Genomic DNA, 19,582 nt, shown 5'->3' with positions numbered 1-19,582 from the left:
GGGGAAGGGTGCAGAAAGGAGATGGTCAGCATGAGAACGTACTGGGATCACCTGGGAAAGTGGCTGATCTAAATAAACCAGGAGCATGATTTCACTATGCAGATACATGAATTTCAACGGTATTTTTTTAACTCGTACAAGGGTAAATATTTACACATTAGAAATGTGATAAAACCTTGGCGTTTAAGTGTATAGAAGAAAACCCCAACACTATGGTCAGTTGGTCTTGAATGAATTTCTTCAAGGTCCAAAGACATCACAGGTCAGACTCTCCCTCAAACTCCACCTATCAGACTCAGATCAAGACCAAACACAAAACAAAACAAAACAAACCTTATCACTATCACCTGCATGACACAAGAGACCTAAAGATTTACCACGCTTTTCTTAAGAACATTTTTCTTATTGGAGCCCACACGTATATTCCTTAGCGACAGCTCGCACAAAACTTGTACGGGCCTGAGGGCTGGTGGGGCCCAGCTCAGGCCCCAGGCCCGGCATGCGCACCCTCTTGCACCAGCTGGGCCGTCAGGGGTCCAAGCATGCCCCAGTAGTGCCCTTCCCAGCCCCTGACAGGGAAAGACCTAGGCAAACCCTGTCTTGCAGCCAATCACATTTTCGCTCAGACTGAAACTAGCCTCAACCAGGCTCAAGCGCGGATTTTCTGAGGTTCTCAGATCATTTCACTCTGGACCTGGAGGGTCCTGTGGCAAACACATCTCACACTGATGTACAGCAGGGGTCGCTAAGTCGGGGTACAGAGCCCGTGGGACATGCAAGCCGAGCCGAGAGAATATGGAAGACAGAACCAGCACCCCCAGCTCCATTTCCTTCTACAACGACGTGTAGTGCTTGTGCAGGTTTCCAACGCATCAGACCCCTGCAAATTTACCTCTATGCCAACGTGCACTAAGTAATGGTGCCGACAGGTGTTCTCCGAAGAGCCCGACAAGCCATCAGAGTCACTACAGCCGTGAGTGGTGAAGTCAAGACCCTGGTCTCAGCAGGCCTAAGTGGGATGCCCCCTCGTAACCCCTCAACGACACTGCTGGGCAGCAGCACCTGCATCGGAGGTGTTGGGCGTGGACACATATAGACAGAGGACACACAGAGGACAGGCAGAGCACTGCACCGCTCACCAGTACTATCCACTCACTCTGCCTGTATCTTAAGTAAATAAATATATATAAACTGCACAGTCACGTTTTAAAATGGATGGGCGTATGATCAAAAAAGTGTGGGGGGAAGACCGCTGGTCTAGAGATGTGCTTTCCAGTGTGTGTAGTCACTAGATCTTTGGGGCTACATTAAATAAAGTGGAACCATGCAGTTCCACAGCTGTCAACAGATTCATTCTACATCTTCGAACGTCACGTGGGGCCAGTCCCACCACACTGGACAGAGCAGGCCGAAGACAGCTCCGCCACCACAGACCGTGCTGGTGTACAGTCTGCCGTGCCGACTTAAGCCTTAGCAATCACCTGAGAGCGCGGACGAGCCAACACTACGCCGATGTGTGTGCTGCATGTTCTCCTGCCCACAACCCCCTCCTGGCCCAGGGATGGACGAACAGCCTTTCCGAAGCGAACGAGTCTCAGACTACACAGCTCACACACACTGGACAGGCCATGCCCCCGGGCTGGGACCATCAGCACAGAAAACATGAGAAGCAGGCATTCACTGCTCTGGCCGCTAAGCAGCTCAAACCTGCCCGGCTCCTGCTGCCCATCTGAAACCTCAACAGACCGCTTAGAAAGGAAACCTAGAACCACCCAGGAAACCTAAGAGCTCTAAAAGCAAGGGAATAAGTATCTGAAACATACTACTAACTGCACACTATAAAACCAAACTTTATTCCCACAAATCAAGAAGACAGTGAGCCGAGCCTGGGTTATGATGGAGAACTACCTCGGGTGACCGTCAAAGGACAGCTAGGGAGGCCGCGCTCAAGCAGGGAGGGAGGTGGGGGAGAGAGAAAAAGGGGCCTGCGCAGCCTGGCCACCCCTCTGTGCACCATGGGTATCAAGTCTTTGGCACCGGCACACCACAGGCTAAGAGGAGTCAGCTCTGTACATAACCTCTTGCTGTGATCAGACCTCTGAAAAGGAGATGTTTTTCCTCACGTTTCCAAGTCACCCAAAGCTTACAGACCTTAAGCAGGACAGGGTGAGCACCTGGGGCCTTTCAAGGATGCTGTCCGTGGACGGGGCCGGCACTCTGCTGCTCCAAGAGCACCCAGAGCCCTGCTCGGCCCCCACCCCCGACACTAAGCGTCCCCCAGGCTGCTGCTCAGGGCACCCCACACCGCCAGAGGCAGGCCCCCAAGGGCTCCCGTCCACATACGTTGTCGTCATCCTCTATGGCCTCCCCTGTGAAGTAGAGCACGGCCCGCGGGACTATCCGCTCACGAAAGAAGTGTCCGATTTCAAAGTCAGAGGCTAATGTGAATTCCGAGTCTTCATCCTGAAAAGGGAAAACCTCAACGTTAACTCACGTATACGGGTGAGCGCTACGCCCCCCACCCGCACCGTGCCCCTCGCTCTGGGGGACCCAGCACTGCTGGGGATGGCGGGGTGCTCTGGCCCCACCCCGCAGTGTCGTGAACACAGTGCACCCCGGGCCTCAGGGAGGAGGGAGGGACTGAAAAGAAGGTAGGCCACTACTCTGAAGATACAGAATGTGACAGCACGAGGGACCCAATGACAACACAGAGCTTACCAGTGACTCTCCATCCCCAGACGCTAGGGAAAAAGACAAAACATAGGCATGTTATGCTGACAACCAAAGCCTTTGCAAGCGCACGCGGGCGGCTCCGAGGACAGGGAGGGTGGAACAGGGCACATCTGGAGCCCTGGGTCTAAAGCGGTGCCCTGGCCGCCCGCCCCTGCCTGACCTGCTTGGGAACGTCAACTGGGGAGAAGCTCTTCCTAGTTTAGTGTTAACACGTGGAAAAGCCTATCAAGGGGCCCCAGACTGCGGCCACGCGGTGCATTTACGCCTTCCGGAGAGTGAACCAGCGCCTGCAACCCTGCACGACTCTGCAGGGAAAAGGACAATCGCCAAGCCTCGTGTCTGAAGCACTGCACCTCAGCGGGGCAACAGCGGCTGTGTCCACGTGCAGAGGAGGAAGGCGAGGACACAGTGCTGAAGCGTCCTTCCCACGAAATGGAAAGACTCCCTGTGGGCAGGAGGGTGCTGCTGGTCGCTGCCCACCACAGAGCACCGCACGGCTCGCCGAGGGGCAGCTCCACACACGTGTGCATGTGGGACACACACGTGCGCGCGCACACAGCGACCGAGATTGCTGCTGCACTGGAGCCTGACCCAGAACCAAGGTGACAGGAAAGATGGGGACTTACAACCACTCAACAAAGCCCAGTGACACTCCAATGATCACGTGACTCAAACCCCAGACTTTAGAGATGCTTGTTCAAGGCCCGGTCTTGCCAGGAGCTGGACGCCTATGGCGCTGGCCGCATCCTGCCTCTCGGGGCCTCTCCCAGCTTGCAGTTCCCCATGGGCTGGGCACCCGCGTGTCAACACCACCCCTATGGCACTGTCCCCGAGTCTTGGCACGTGAGCACCCACCATGGGCTAAGATTTGGGTCTGGGGACTTTGGCCAGGGACTTTGCTCATCTGACTTTGGGACATGTTTTGTAGACTGAAGGACAAGGAGGGCACCGGACCAGCCAGCTTATGTTTCCTTCATTTCAAAACATGTTACCTCAATTTCGACATTTTTTCCTTGCCTGCCCCATCACCGCCCCATGGTCACTTTCTATTTGTTTACAGAACTCATCACTTGATATTATGTGTGATTACTTTAAAAGAGCTACGTTTACATGCAATTCATCTACCAGAGAACTGAAGTGTATAATTCAATGACCCAGAGGTCATTTTTAGAGCTGGACAACCATCACAGAACAGTTTTAGAGCCCCAAACGTTACCCCCCCCAAATTCTGAGTCCACTTAATTTCATTTTGATTTTATTAAATTACTTAAAATCCAATCTTAAGAAACCTTCCAACAAAGCCACTGCATTTAGGAACCAAAGCCCCTCTGCTTCACAGTGAATTCATGCAAGTGACCGCCAAAGGGAATTCTCTAAAACAAGGAAACTGAACAACCACATCATGGCTATTGTTACCCCAGACCAATACACATCTGCATCCTCTAGGCTCAAAGACAAATCACAGAAAGGTATGGGGCCGAAGGGCAGAGCTTGCGAAGCGAGGGCCCTGGGCTCAGAGACAAAGTCCTGGTCCAAGGCTCACACTTGAGAGTGGAGCCACCCTGTGGCCGAGGGCGAACAGCTCACACACCCACCAATTACCTGTGGCATGGACGGGCAGTTCTAGATTTCAATCTGTGTGTGTTCGTGGAAAATAAAATGTTTTATCCTGACTATCCTAACACTGACAACCGGCCTGGCCTCCGCATTCTCTCAGGTTTAGAAAATTTTAAGACTTGCCACTATTTGGGACGCCTGGGTGGCTCAGTCAGTTGAGCGTCTGCCTTCAGCTCAGGTCATGACCCCAGGGTCCTGGGATCAAGTCCCACATCGGGCTCCTTGCTCAGCGGGGAGTCTGCTTCTCCCTCTGCCTCTACCTCTCCCCCCCTTCTCGTTCACTCTCAAATAAATAAGATCTTTAAAAGAAAAAAAAAAAAAAAAAAGACTTGCCAGTATTTACTCTCAAAACCTGTTGCTCACCCTCCACGAGGTCAAACTTTCCATCTTTGTTTTATGACTTAAGGTGGAAAAAAAAAAAAATCAAAGTTTCCAAGCTAAGTCTTTTAAAACTGGAAATCCAATTACTTGTGTTGTCACGCTATTATCAACTCCCAAGCCCCTTGAGTTCTACCAAGCCACGGAGAAAAACAAAACAAAGCTGAATTTATGAGAAAGACAGGGTAGGGGATGCTCCCCAAGCTGCGCAGGTGAACCGGAGTACAACCAGCCACAGAGGGGGCCTGCAGCAGGACGGGCGGCCCGAGGGATGTCAGCAGGCCCCAGCAGTGAGGTGCGGAAGTGCCGGCTGGGGTCACTCCTGGCATCACTCCAGCTTTCTCAGCGTGGAGCTCAGAGAGCCCGCCAAGCCTTCCCTTCCTGCCACAAGGAGGACCCACTACCCCTACCAACCCCGCACCCCGTGAGCACCAGCACCACGGCTCCTGGCACAGCAACCGTGTCCTTACTGGCCACTCTCGCCAGAGGACCCCAGACCGGACTCAGGGTAACAAAGCGACTTTGCGTAGTACATAATCAACGTCCACGACACAACCTACTCACCTTTCAGCGGGCTGAAAAAGTTGAAAAACGAGTCGTTGGGAACTTGTTTGGTAATTGTTCTCACTGTGCCTCGGCCCTTATGTTTCTGCTTCTTCTTGATTGTTTTGACTGTAACATTTTTCCCTTTCTTCCAGTCAATAGCACACCTACAGGGACAGATGGCCATCACGCACACAGACATATGCCCTGAGAAACACCACGAACGTCCACGGTAAACAAGGCACAGCTAGAGGGTGAACTTGGACGATGTAGGCAAACCAGGCTGCCAGCCAGCACCGCACACCTATGAAGTCCATGTGACGGCTGGCGAAAGGGAACAGGCCAAGCGGCCTCGGCTGCCACGGCACCATCTGAAGCCCGGGTCTTCTCCCCTGAGGAACCCCCTTCCCCACCCCCGCCAAGTATGTTTGCTGTGACCAAGCCCAGTCAAGGCTGGGCCAAGGTGCCCAGAGGATGCACAAGAGCTTGTCACCTGCTGCCTTCGTCCAGACCCCAGAGCACACCTGAAGTCACCCACTCACGCACCCAAATTCTCAAGGCAGCTAAGCGAGCAGGACAAGGTGAAGAGGCGGAAGGGGACCGCTGCACGAAGTACTGATGGGGGCGGAGCGCAGTGGGTCCGGGCTGCCAAGTGGGCCCGGCTGGGGGGCGAGTCCCGCAGGTGTGCTCATCTTTCAATTGCTGTGGACCCACACGGATCCCCTGGCAGCGCATGACTAGCGTCTGCTCGGGAACATGTCTGGAAAGGCCGGCCCACTTCCCACACGACAGCCTGGCCCTGGGAAATGCGCTCTCAGAGTCACTCTCGCCATTCAAGTCTAGCAGGGTTTTAATAAAGCTCCGAACTGCTCATACGCAACATTTAGAAGTACTTGGTTCCAGTGAGTAAGGGTAATTGTGCCAGTTCAAAAACAATTTCCCAAACCAAAAAACCACAATTTCCCAAACCATCTCAAACAAACCAAGAGGAAAGAACTCCAAACCATATTCTCTCCCCAGTGATCTCACTTGAAATCACCAAGGTGCTCCATCATGAGTCCAACAATTAAACTGCCTCCCCAATTTCCAAAGCAAGCAACGGACCAGTACTGCCCTGCCCCGACTCATCTGTTCACTCAGCAAATATTTGCGGAGGGTCGTTTATCAGCTCAGCGAGGACAGCATCAGGCAAGGGACCTAGAGAACCCAATCCCTCCATCTGATGAGGAGACCGGGCCACCAGCCCCCACTTGGCACATGTGACCTCATGACACATTTCCCAGCGCAGGCCATCACAACCCCCCACAGAAAGACTATTTAATGTAAATCTTGGTCTACTGGGATTTTAAGAAGATTAAAGACATTTTGTTTTATTCCTGATTTCTCTTACTTGTTAAGTTCTAAAATCATCCGTTTTTCTTTCAGAAATAGAAGGTGAAATGGCGAGTCCTTACCCGTCACAGTCAACTATTTCAGGACCTTCGAAGGAAAAGGGATCGGCCTTATCCGGCTCTGACTTCATCTTGTATGTTTTTGTCAGGACTGAATTGGTAAAGTAGTCGTTGGGTTCAAAGTGGAACTCTAATACAAAAGACTGAAAACAAAAACTCAGGTAAGTACCACTTAAAAATCTACAAGCAATCAGTGACAGACTTCACGAACCCCACAGTACGTACTGGAGACCAGCGCCTCTCTGAGCGGGACGCCATAGACAGAAACCGTTATGGAAAAGTTCAACAGGTATGGCCACATGTCAAGAAAAACTTGATTACAAAAAACAGCAGCACCTAGTTCAAACACAAACGACAAGTGGGGGAGTACCTGTGGCGCTTCAGCCCGAGCAGAGAGCACGTGACCCTCTGAGCCCCCTCCCCAGTAGAGGTCCAAGCTCTCCTGAGAAACCCTAGCTTCTCTCTGCCGCCCCGGGCTCACCCCGGCGGAGCTGGAGGGTCTGGACGAGGGGACACCAGGCAGCAGGGTCCAGCCCGCCCCTCCTTCTGCACTTGCATTCAGACAGAGCACCGCCTTCTCTGCCGCACAAAGGGGCCAGACTCTGCGAGGGTGGGGAGCACTGCCTGGGCCTCCCCAAACCACACCAAGGAAGGACAAGTTCATCCTTTGTTCACAAAGCACTGTGTAATCTGAAGAGACAAGCTTAAGAGGAAAAATGGACACAGGGTGTGTACACAGCAGCAGACACAAATAAAGTCAAGTGGCAGTAAGAAGGAGTCTTGCTTTCTTCTTACCAATGTATGAATAATATGTAGAACTGGCAAGTGTTTTGGGAAATCAGGTCCAGTCATATACTGTAAATAGCTTTATAAAGGACCATCTGGCAAGATCAAAAAATTAAGGTAAAATAAAATTCTCTGACCTGGTAACTCTACTCAGAGGAATTTATTGTTTGGGAAAAGACACCTGGGTGATGCATCATCAGTATGTGCAAAGATGCTCACCTCAGCCCTATTTTAAGGAAGAAAAGAGGACGTTGGTTAAGTTAAGTTATAGTGATACTTTTATAAGACTAACTCTGGGTTCACATCACTTCTGCCTGTAGGTGCTGCGTGATCTTGTCAAATCACTCTGTCTCTGCTGCTGTTTCCTCATCTACAAAGTGAAAAGCACAATCCTCTCTCTCTCCCTGAGCTGACTAGAGGATTGACCTACGGAAGCACTTAGAACAGGGTTTATACAGGCTTACAGGCAGTGCTTGCTAAACGTTAGCTATTTCAATTTTCATTATAACGTATAAGGGTACAATTATCAACTGGGAAAAATAGATTAAATAGATTAAAACCAAACTACTTCCACTAAGGGGGAAGTGGAAACCAGACCGTGAAGAGCTCGAGTCCCCTGCAAGCTCAGCAACAGCACCCCACACAACCCCCTCTCCGCTCCTTGCCCAACCCCCAGGGCTACACCCACCCACCGTGAAGACAGAAGCAAGTGTTCAGTCAGTGAAGAGGCCGCTAGGATCCCAGAACCGCTGCAGGCTGCGACCGCAAGCGTGGGCAGGCACCCTGGGGGCCAGGGAGGGCTCGCGAGCATCACCGGGGGCCCCGCCTCACTCCCTACGCTGGCACGGATCACACTACTCCTCTATCTCCCACCTCCTGCCCTACCAGCTCTCCAGACCAAGTATGAGATCTCCTTTCTTCGTGTTTTCCTATCCTTTCCTTCCCCATGGCCTCTGTTTAGTCTAGTATAACACACGACTGGGGATGAACCAAGAAAGGGTTTAAGGGGCACCTGGATGGCTCAGTCGTTAAGCGTCTCCTTGGGTCATGATCCCAGGGTCCTGGGATCCAGGCCTGCATCGGGCTCCCTGCTCCGAGGGGAGCCTGCTTCTCTCTCTGCCCCACCCCCCCAGCTCCTGCTCACTCTGTCTGAAATAGGCAAAATCTTTAAGAAAGAGAAAGAAAAAGAGAGAGAGACAGGGAGGGTTCAAGAGAGACAGGGAGGGTTCAAGTCCGACAGAAAAGGGCCCACAGATGAGGTCGCCTCCAACACACACAATACCCTACAGCCAGTCAGCCATAAGCACGGAGCAGAGTCCGCACGTGGGTGTGAACAGACGCCGCTCCTGCCCAGCGCGGTACACACGCTGCCACCGGCTGTGCCCGCCCCGCCCCAGGCGCTCCAGCCTCGGCAGACGGCACACGGGGACTCTGCACTGTTGCTCAAGTTCTGCGCTAAGCCTGAAATTATTTCAAAACGGAGACAAAGCCAGGATAATTTACAAAAAAGAAAGTGTAAAAAAAATGCGTAAATGAACCACATTTGAACCTTATAAATGTTCACCTCCTTTAACCCAGTAAAACTGCACTAAAAGGAATCGAAACTGAGGAAATCGGCGAAGACTTAAACAAAAATTTGGGTTCAAGTATGCTATCATAATGCAACAATTCAGAATGGGGCAGAGGTGGCAGCGGCACGTGTGGGCACCGTTAAATCACTTTACAGCCCACAGAGGAAAGGACAACTATTTCCCAGCCCGCAGAGCCGGTACAACACTGTCTACACCTGTAATCCCACTCTGCTGCAGGGTAAGTGGGAGACCCCGGAGAGGAGCAGAGGTGTGGTCAGGGGAGAAACAAACACACTGGCCCTGCTTCATTCTGAAGCTAGATATGGTTTGTATTTCTAATTTTATTGTCTAAAATATTTCATAATGATTTTAAAAAGACAAAGACTATAGATAACCTGACTCCACGGCTGAGAGGTCTGTAGGCTGTTCCTAACACCTTCCTGTATTTTCCCAGCGTTCCACAGCCAGCGTGCATGACTTTTCTAACAGGGGAAGTGACGAGGGGGAGAAGGACGACTGGCTCATGCTCTACCAACACTAGGGCTCTTGTCTGTCTATAAACCACTGTAAGAGTCAGACAGGCTGAGAAAGAAAACAGACCCAGGAAATCACCCAAACAGGTGTCTGGTAACAGCAAAGCAGGAAAAAAACAATTGATCCAGGGGGGAAGAATTAATAAATGGAGTGTGGAGGAATCACAGGTGAGAAAGAAGTGTTAGGAAAACACTGACACAGAAACTTACAACAGCAGGCACTTCCCTCCGCCCACGCAAGTGAACAACCTCAGACTGCCCCACTCGGCCTCCAGGGGGCGCCAGGGCCCAGGCTCCGCACAGGCCAAGGAAAAGGCCCTGCAATAACCCAATTAACCAGGTGCAGTAGGCAAAGGGGTTCCCCTCAGCCTGTGAGCAGGCATCACACCAGCTCGTGCCCAGGCCCCCACCTGCAGAGAGAGAACCGAATGTCACCTCCCAGAGTGAGCTAGGCAGGAAAAGTGGAAGGGACAGATGCAGCGTGTCCCCCTGCCCCTTGCCTCCAGGAAGGCACCTGCAGGACCAGGGAGGGAAATCGCACCTATGCTAGCCCTCATCCATGACCTGGGGCCAGTGCTCTGCGATGGGGAGGGAGGAAGAGCCGGACCCCCGGTCCCAGGCCGTGTCCCCAGGACCTGAAACTGAGAGCCACGAGTCAGTCAGTCACGAGTCGCTGGACCTGCTGTGGCACCGGAATGGAGCCTGTCAGCCACTGCCAGGCTAACAGGCCACGAACAGTGCCTCTATGAGGACCCAGCTCCCGCAGGGTGGCGGGCCCCACTCTGAGGAGGAAAGGAAGGGCTGGCTTGAGTCAGGCCCCTCTCGCAGCACAGCAAGCTGCTGGGAAGAGGTGTTATACGACAGTGCAGGGACACGTTGTTCAGGTTTGCCCACCTGCAGTTACGTTCTTGGTAAAACCCAGTAGGCTTCGTTCGTTAGCATCTCGGGTTTCTATTAAAGTGCTGCTCATATCTGAGTACATACCTACCATCCTGTTTTACAGACGTTAGGTCCTCAGAAACCTGGGAGACACTCAGGAGAAAGACATCACCCCCTCGGACAAGGAACAAGCCAGCTCAAAGAGTGGTGCACAGTGTGGCCAACACCACGGCCAAGGAGTCCAGTGCTGCGTGGACTCCTGCACCTGCCACACGCAGCCCATGGCCTGAGCTGCTTGCCGGGCTGTGTCAGAGCCGCTGGGCAAGACCCAGGAAGGCCGCATGAGAACATTCTAGTTCTTGGTGAGCATCTCGCTCAGGACCACCCTGAAAGTGTGTGGCCAGGTTTGCACCTCCTGCCCCGGCCCCAAGCCACTCATCATCAGTGATGTTCTGATGCCAACCAGGAGCTCAATCAACCAGTACTCACCATAGGCTGCCCAGGGTCTGAAAACTTCACTTTAATATCCTGCAGGTGCTTCAAGATCGGCTCATCATACTCCTGATTAACAAGAGAAAAAAACAAAGTTCTAGTGGGCGTTTCTCCAGACAACACACACGTTCCCCCTATGACTTGCTGTTGCATACACTCCCAGATGCTGGCTAAGCACGCCCTGCTGGCATTCTGGCCTCATCAAGTTAAGAACTCCCAGGAAGCCGCCCACATCTGTGCACTGACACGCGGTCCCAGGGGCCGGCAACAAGGTGCCACTTCTCTCTGGCCCGGAGCACTGAGAAACATCAGCCAGGCAGGGAGGGCAAGAGCCCAGCTGTTTTCCCACGACTGCCCACTGCCACTGCATACAGGGACCGACCAGGCCTGCAGGGACCGACCAGGCCTGCTGGTCCTCACATCTCTGAAGAGAGAACAAGAAGAAACACCTCAGTCTGCTATGGCCCTTGTTGGTCAATTTCCTGCCCTCACATCTTCCCGCTTGTCCATTCACAGTAAGATGGGGAAGGGTCTTGAGTTTGTTCATAGGCTCCGTGGGGTGAGGCGGCAGACCTCAGGTAAGAAGACGACAAGTCGTGCCTCAGCTGCAGAGGTGCAGGCCTTCCCAGCAGCACCGCAGTAGAAGGTAGCAATGGAGGCCTCCAACAGTAGGATCCCCGCCCCAGGAGATCAAGAACACTCCTATGAGCTGTTGGTCACGCAAAGTGCTTTTCCACCCACCATGAACAACCGCTAAACTCTGAGTTAAGTGGTTCATAAATAAATATTAAGACTAAGATCTCTCTGTAAGGTGGGAATTTGCTTACCTGGACTAATTCACTTAGCATATCTACATTTCTAAAGATGGTAAACCAGAACTCTGGAATTCCTCTGGGGTTTGGCTCCTCTCCTGTTGCTGCTTCTTTTTCTGCTAGGACTACTTTATTTTTCATGTCTCCCTAAAATAAATAAATAAATAAATAAATAAATAAATAAATAAAGATGCCAAAGAGAACGCTTACCACAAAGCAACACATTTACATTCAATGACTTACTGCAGAATACAAGTTTCAGAATCCTGCACAAACTTCTATCAAAAACTGTGTTCCCTGCATCTGCATCTCCAAGACCACCATGTATGTCACACTTTTAAATGTTTCTAAGGAACAAAGCAATCAAAGCACTCCATTCAGACGTGACTCTATGATATAATTTTAGAATTCTGAGTGCCATCAACCTTGGGGAAGGTGCCAAGTGCCAGCTGTATGAGACATCCGTCTTGGGCCAGCCAGCCACCCAGCACCAGATGGGAGACTCCAGTGCCCGCGGCAACAAGGAACGCCGGCAGCATGTACGTCCAACGGTAAGGAGGGGGCTATAAACATCCAGACAGAAACTGCACGCAGACATCAGGGAGGTGACCTGACGGCACAGGCCACACGCAGAGGTGTCTCCCTGACACTGCGGCCCACGGAGGTCGAGCACGAGATGGAGCCAGTGCAAGTGCAAACACTTCATCACGGGGGATTCTGACGTGGAAATGATCAGAAGGGGCTTTTTAAACTAACAGAGGCAGATTGTTCTTGAGAAATACGGAAGTGATTCACAACTAGATCCATCCATGACCACAGCCTCAACGAGGCCAGGTTCTACAGTATGTTTGAAAGATCAAAGACGTACGGTTACTACAACACTAACATACACTTCAAATAAATTCCCTAAAAAGGAATCCTGATAAAAAAAGGGTAAAAGTTACTTGTCTTCCAAACAAACTTCAAGTGCACAAAGTTACCCTGCAGCATGTCGGAACTTTCTGTGGCACGAGAATGGGACCCGCTGAAGGCTGTGAGCAGGTGATGAGACGCTCCCAATCCAAAGTGGCTGGGTGCACCGTGGCGATTTCGTCGCCACTGCTGGTCCTGGAGGAGGGTGGCCCGGACGCCTCCCACGCCCTCCTCACAACCCTGACCTCGCAGCGACTACCGACACAGGTGTCCCCTCCCCTGTGGGACTTCGCTTTTGCCTCAGCATACGACTCTTCCTGATGTTCTCGTTTCTGTCCATCCGATCCCACATCTCCCTATCCTATGGCATGGAGCCGTTTAGCCCACTGAGCAGGGAGAGCGTGTCCGGTTCACAGAATTAACGGGTACTGGACCTGCCTGCCGCTCAGGAGTCTGATGACAAAGAAATCGAAACGGCCAACCCAAGGTGGAAATAGCACCTACTGTCAGGAGTTCTTTCCTTTGTGATGTTGTGAGAGACTAAGTAACAGCACTGACACAGCACAAGCTGCCGTCGTCCGAACACAGTACTCACAGCCAACTTCTCCTCCTCCCCGCTGTCGCTGTGCCACTCCGACTCTGCGTCCGTCGGCTCCACGTCCCCCGTGATGAACTCCCTTCTCTGAGTAAGAACGAGACCTTCTTAGAGTTAAGGCCAAGTTAGCCAGAAGCTCAAGAGTTCAGCTTGTAAATGATGTCTGTGAAAACCAATGCTTTTATAACTTCAGATTCTACATTTTAGGGCTCGAAGGAGACCCGTTCAAGGACCCATCACTCCATAAACACGGGAGTCTTACGTGAAGAAAGCTCTGAAACCACGCAGGCAACGCAGAGGGAGCTGCCCACCTTGTCGAAGAGGGGCTGGTACAGGGCGGCGTACTTCCTCTCCAAGTCGTGCACCTCCTCGTAGAACTTGGCTTCTATGTGGGCGCACCTCACCTGCAGCTGCTTCAGCGCGTTGATCCTTCTCTTCACGGCTTTCGGCAAACTGAACAGGGAAGGAAAGGGAAAACATCCTTATGCCTGCAAAGTAAGGCAGCGTGCTTTTCAATCTTCTTAAAATAAATTCAGGCTACCACAGAATTCACATCCTTACTACAGAAATGAGCTCCTAAACATCATTAGAAGGACGAACATCCCAACAAAAGGGGTGGGGGAGATGCTGACGGATAATCCACAAAAGAAAAAATACAAAGAATCAAACACGGAAAGAAGGTTCAATCCCACAAAATATCTGAAAGAAAGTTAATTTAAAAGAACTGCTGTCTGTTCCTTACCAAACTGGCAATTAAAAAGAACCTCCTGGGTTTGATTAAGCCCGAGGGCAGAGAAGTCCTCTAACCGACTCATACACCTTAAAGGCAAAGCAGAACCTGAATGTTCCTTGGGCCCAGTAACTCTACTTCTAAGAACTTATGCTAAGGAAATAACCAAATACTTATGTGCTGGTATGTCCACTGAGGCATTATTTGTGAAAGTGGAAAGCTGGAAATAATGACAAGTTGAACAGGATTAAAACACAGCCTGTCCAAAATCATATTTTCAAAGAATATTCAGCACCAAGTGAAGGCTTCATGTTGATGCACTAAGGGAACTATCAAGACAAGTGGGGTCTGTTCCCTTCCAGGGTCAGGCAACTTTGAGCTTCTTTGCCTTTTGCTACTTCTCTATATTCTTTTATTTTTTTAAGGATTTTATTTATTTTACAGAGAGAGTGAGTGAGGGAGGAGCAGAGGGAGCGGGACAAGCAGACTCCGTGCTGAGCACAGAGCCGGACGCGGGGCTCGATCCCACAACCGTAAGACCATGACCTGAGCTGAAATCAAGAGTTGGACGATCAACCCGGGCACCCCAGTACTTTTCTACATTCTAATATTTTAGCTTGTAAGCATTACTTTTAATAAATCAGAAAAAACAAAACCCCTTTTAATCACATCAAAACTGTACGTTTAGCATGAAGCCCTTGGTCACCATCTGGAACAAAGAGCGGATTTCTGGGCCTCATCACGGACCTGCACAGCCCCCCCGGGCACAGCCCCCCCGGGCACGGCCCCCCCGGGCACAGCGTCCACCGGGCACGGCCCCCCCGGGCAGCGTCCACCCCGGGCACAGCCCCCCGGGCACAGCCCCCCCGGGCAGCGTCCACCCGGGCACAGCCCCCCCGGGCAGCGTCCCCCCGGGCACAGCCCCCCCGGGCAGCGTCCCCCCGGGCACAGCCCCCCCGGGCAGCGTCCACCTGGGCACGGCCCCCCCGGGCACAGCCCCCCCGGGCACAGCCCCCCCGGGCAGCGTCCACCTGGGCACGGCCCCCCCGGGCACAGCGTCCACCGGGCACAGCCCCCCCGGGCACAGCGTCCACCGGGGCCGAGCCCTCGAGGTGGGGCTAGCAGTAACCTGGGCGCTCTACCTTTCCTCCAACAACTCATGCAGTCCTAGCTGTTCCCATGCACAGCACTGTTTAGAAAGTACTGGAAGAGCCTTAAATAGAGCCTTCAATCACAAAGGACCCCTGCCACCCTACCCACAGCTACCTCATGGGAAAGGTCCTTTCCCAAGACTCCTAACTACAGTCCCGTCTCTAGGACTGCCGCCGGCAGGAGAACAAGGAGGAAGCACGGTGAGGACCTAATGAAATGGCAGACATACAGAAACCTCTGTATTTCTTTTCCGCGTTAATCACACAATTACAACTGTCCTTCATCTTCCTGTACCTTCCTAAGATACAGAGTAAAAATAACAGAGTAATAGAGTAAAATATAGAGTCAAAATAACAAACGACTGTAAGCCAACTGGACCCTGATAGCCTACCCCCAACTGTCCTCCTCCCATCAGCTACAGTAACTCCACACCGTCCCGCCAGCAGGCATTTACCATGTAGTACGTCCAACATGGAACCGACCCTATTCCATGAAGCCTCGTTCCTAGCCCCGGCATTCCCTCTCCATGAAGCCCACCCACTCACCCGGAGTCTAGCCAGAAAACTAGAGACCACTCCCATCCTCCACTCTCCCACTCCCAGGCAGTACCACAAGTCCACCGGCGGAGAGCCAGCAGGGAGCCGGCACCCCGCCCTGAGCATGGCCCGGCGGCCCCCCGGCTAGGGAACCCCCCGCCCCCCACCGCACCTCCCACCACAGGCCTGCACCTCTACCACCTGCTGAGCCTAGGCACTACTCTTTGGAATCTAGTGCCTGGTTCTCAGCACCCAAAGTCTGCTCAATGAGAAAGACACTTATTGCTAGTCTAAGGAACCAGGAAATCAGTCTTTTTCCCTTTGTTTCTTAAAGTTGTACTGAGTCCCATGCACAGCATACTTACGTCTCAATGTAACTTGAAGGAGTGTGGGAGACATTGTCAAGCCGTTCCTGTAAAGCTGCCAAAACTTGAGGATTCTGCATCACCTGATCAGTGAGCTTTTCTATTAAGAGGTAAAAACAAGGTCAAAACATTTCAAATATCCCTGACACAGAACAGCCAAGGGTAGAAAATCATCAGCATGTATCTACCCAGCTATGTTAATTCACTTTAATTTCTAAATGTAGCAAGTGGCTTCTTAAGAACATGTTTTAAAAATACTTGAAATTTAGGGCGCCTGGGTGGCTCAGTCATCAAGCGTCTGCCTTCGGCTCAGGTCGTGATCCCAGGGTCCTGGGATCGAGTCCCGCATCGGGCTCCCTGCTTGGCAGGAAGCCTGCTTCTCCCTCTCCCACTCCCCCTGCTCGTGTTCCTGCTCTCGCTATCTCTCTCTCTGTCAAATAAATAAATAAAATCTTAAAAAAAAAAAAAAAAAACTTGAAATTTATTTCATTTTTTTAGATGGGGGGGGTGGGCAGAGGGAGAGGAAGAGAGAATCTCAAGCAGACTCCCCGCCCAGCACAGAGCCTGACATGGGGCTCGATCACAGGACCCTGAGATCAAGACCTGAGCCAAAATCAAGAGTTGGACACTTAACTGACTAAGCCACCCAAGCACCCCCTCAAATGTACTTTAAAGGCATGTGACCCGCTGTTACCCAGCTGAGCAGGCGGTCGGAAATCCACTGGAGGGGGCGCCTGGGTGGCTCAGTCGGTTGGGCGGCTGCCTTCGGCTCAGGTCATGATCCTGGGGTCCTGGGATCGAGCCCCACATCCGGCTCCCTGCTCAGCGGGGAGCCTGCTTCTCCCTCTCCCTCTCCCTGCCACTCTGCCTACTTGTGCTCTCTCTCTCTCTGTCAAATAAATAAATAAAATCTAAAAAAAAAAAAGAAGAAATCCACTGAAGGGCACCCAGCTAGTTCTGGTTCTTGCTTCAGCTGTTTAAGCCTCAAACCTCCCGAACAAAGATGTCATCACCTCCCAGTTCAGGGTCCTATCTCCTGCCACCTCACCTTCTCTCCCCAAGACCTAAGGGGGCCCAGAAGCCAAGAACAGGGACAAGGAGACTGTCCCTCAGAGAACATCAGCGCTTTGTTGTGGCCTGGCTCACGTCCCAGGAAGCCCTACGTGCACCAGCTCCTGGTGCACCAGACATGCGAGCGTTCTCACCTCCACCTTCACCTACACTGCCCTTCTGCCCAAACCGCCCCCACACCGCACTTCCTCACTACCCCCTCCCAAAACTCACTGGCCCCCTCCTCCCACACTGCCCTGGTGGCTCACACACATCTGCACTGTTTCCCAATGAACAAAGAAGACACTGAAGAGGAAGGAAGGTCTTTCACTCAACTATAACCAGGGAGTGGCCCAACAGAACACCTGCCCACGGCATAGACTCTGTGTTTGCTAAAGTGACGCCGGCTCGCTCCCACTAGCCGGAAACCCTAATTTGGCACCCTCACCTGACTCCAAAGGTACCTGGAGCTCTGTCCACCTTTTTGTACGGAAGTCACAGGGGCAAGCAAAGGGTATCAAGTAGACAACTCAATTTTAACATTTTAATTATAAACAACCACTAACATGAAGCACTGTATTTATCTATACACTCACACCTACGTACAACTGTGTATGTATACAATACGTATAAATACTACACCACACACAGACACACATCTCCTCTAGCTCTGGCCACCGAAGGCCTAGAAACAATGACAGCTAGCTTCTATATTCTGGTTTTTAAACATCTCCCCCTACTGAAAGGAACACGGCCCCTTGCAGAGATGGTAGACTCCAGGTCCAGAGCAAGAGAAGTTCAAGAAAAAATGTAGCTTAGCATCACAAAGCTACAAAGTGCTCAAAGCTCATGGGGACATAGCAAAAGGTCACAGAAGCCAGCCTGAAGAGACCGGCACTGGCCACGTGGGAGAATTTGCACACCAAAAAGTACTGATGGTGCCTGACAAAACACTGAAGGAGTAACAATCTAGGAAAGTGCAGGAACCCTGCAGTGGGGGCTGGGAAAGCAGGGAGGGAAAGGCCATCTCTAACAGATGTAATATGCAGAAGACTGCCAAACTTAGAAAAACGCCCTTGTGCAAACACCGATGTCATACCTGATTCTGCAAGGATCGTTATCATGACCCATGGGGAACAGGGTGTCCACAGGATGACCAACAGGTCACTTACTGAAGGGATCCTCACAACGGGGAAGGCTGCCAGACATGACCTTCACCGAGTCCTCAATCTCAGGATCCCCGGCCATGGCCCCAGCGTGCTCCCCCTGCAGCAGGTCACCCATGTGGCAGTCTGAATCTCATGGGAAGGAAACAACCTGACCAATCCAGAGCATGGCCTGCTTATTCTACAAGACAGCCGGGGAGCAGCCTGCCGATGTGTCATCACAGCAAAGAATAAAAAGGTACGAGGACGGCTCTAGAAGAAAGGAGACAGAACTAGATTCGGGACAGCACCCCCGGCTGGTCCTGGACCTGGACGTGGGCTGCGGCTAAAAAGAGCAGCTGAGAACAGCAAGGAAACAGCAACACGACTACATACTGGCTAAGTGCCATGTCCACGCCGCATTTCTCAGTTGTGGTCACGGCACCAGGGTTAGGAGAATTCATCCTAGTCTTTAGGAAATTTACACAAAACTGTTTAGGAGAAAAGAGGATACCCACAACTTGCTTTCAAACAGTTTAAGGGGAAAAAAGTATAGATATATAAATTTAAAAATGGAGGAAAAAATAACACATCTATGAACTGATGGACAAAATGCTACGGAGTCTGGGGTTTGCTCCATAAGCATCAGGGAAGAAGGACACAGACCAAGACCGGTCGCTGGCTGCGCCACGGCGTACTGAGTGGTGTACTGAGTGGCAGCCCGCACAAGGGGGCGCACTGTGCTAGTCATCCTACTTCTGGAAAGACTATCAGCAAAGTCTTTAGACCAAGTACCAATTTCCACTTGAATGCCTCCTAACTTCCCCAAACCGCTGAAGCACAGTAATCCTTCACTTGTATGACTTGTACTATCGCAAGAAATGGCTCAAGAGTGGACGGTGCTCTGCTCTGCATGCAAACTCTCCCGCGCTTATCTTCCCCACGGGTGGTGAACTGACCTGTGTTACTTGCATTTTTAGCAGCCTCCAAGGCATCTGAAGGAACACCATCTGAAAAACTAAGACAGTATGTTAAATAAGTATTACTATCAAGAGGTTCTAAAGACAAAGAGCACAGGGCATTTTTCTTGTGTAACATATTAAGAAGCAGCTCTACAACGACTTCATATTTGGACAGAACTATGGACACATGGGTGTATCTACGAGATACGTTCCTGTTATTTAAAAAAAAAAAAGACAACAAAAAACAAATACAAAAAAACACCACCTACCACTTAACACACCCCCACCCCCTGCCATGTCCCATAGTTCTAATTTCCAGCCCTGGCCAAAGCTTCTTAGT

At 51.6% G+C, this 19,582-nt stretch overlaps 1 protein-coding gene and 1 non-coding gene across 4 annotated transcripts in view; both read right to left on the bottom strand.

Annotated features, from left to right (window-relative positions):
- Nucleotides 1-19,582, bottom strand: part of NAP1L4 (nucleosome assembly protein 1 like 4) — a 45,759-nt gene that overhangs the window by 7,192 nt on the left and 18,985 nt on the right. For all 3 annotated transcript variants that reach the window (XM_027578419.1, XM_027578417.1, XM_027578418.2), the window contains exons 4-13: nucleotides 19,240-19,298; nucleotides 16,086-16,185; nucleotides 13,614-13,755; nucleotides 13,303-13,389; nucleotides 11,811-11,942; nucleotides 10,981-11,052; nucleotides 6,726-6,865; nucleotides 5,293-5,438; nucleotides 2,719-2,741; nucleotides 2,344-2,463 (exon numbers count right to left, since the gene is read on the bottom strand). In XM_027578419.1, the coding sequence (XP_027434220.1) occupies nucleotides 2,344-2,463; nucleotides 2,719-2,741; nucleotides 5,293-5,438; nucleotides 6,726-6,865; nucleotides 10,981-11,052; nucleotides 11,811-11,942; nucleotides 13,303-13,389; nucleotides 13,614-13,755; nucleotides 16,086-16,185; nucleotides 19,240-19,298 (1,021 nt within the window). The remainder of the gene's footprint in view (nucleotides 1-2,343; nucleotides 2,464-2,718; nucleotides 2,742-5,292; nucleotides 5,439-6,725; nucleotides 6,866-10,980; nucleotides 11,053-11,810; nucleotides 11,943-13,302; nucleotides 13,390-13,613; nucleotides 13,756-16,085; nucleotides 16,186-19,239; nucleotides 19,299-19,582) is intronic.
- Nucleotides 10,233-10,355, bottom strand: LOC113915623. The gene has a single exon (XR_003517768.1). It is a non-coding gene; the product is annotated as a small nucleolar RNA SNORA54 (small nucleolar RNA).

Source organism: Zalophus californianus, chromosome 11 (genome assembly GCF_009762305.2).
Source record: "Zalophus californianus isolate mZalCal1 chromosome 11, mZalCal1.pri.v2, whole genome shotgun sequence".
In the NCBI taxonomy this organism is placed as follows: Eukaryota; Metazoa; Chordata; class Mammalia; order Carnivora; family Otariidae; genus Zalophus; species Zalophus californianus.
The sequence above is the reverse complement of the archived record's forward strand: the minus strand, read 5'-3'. Positions and strand labels throughout refer to the sequence as shown.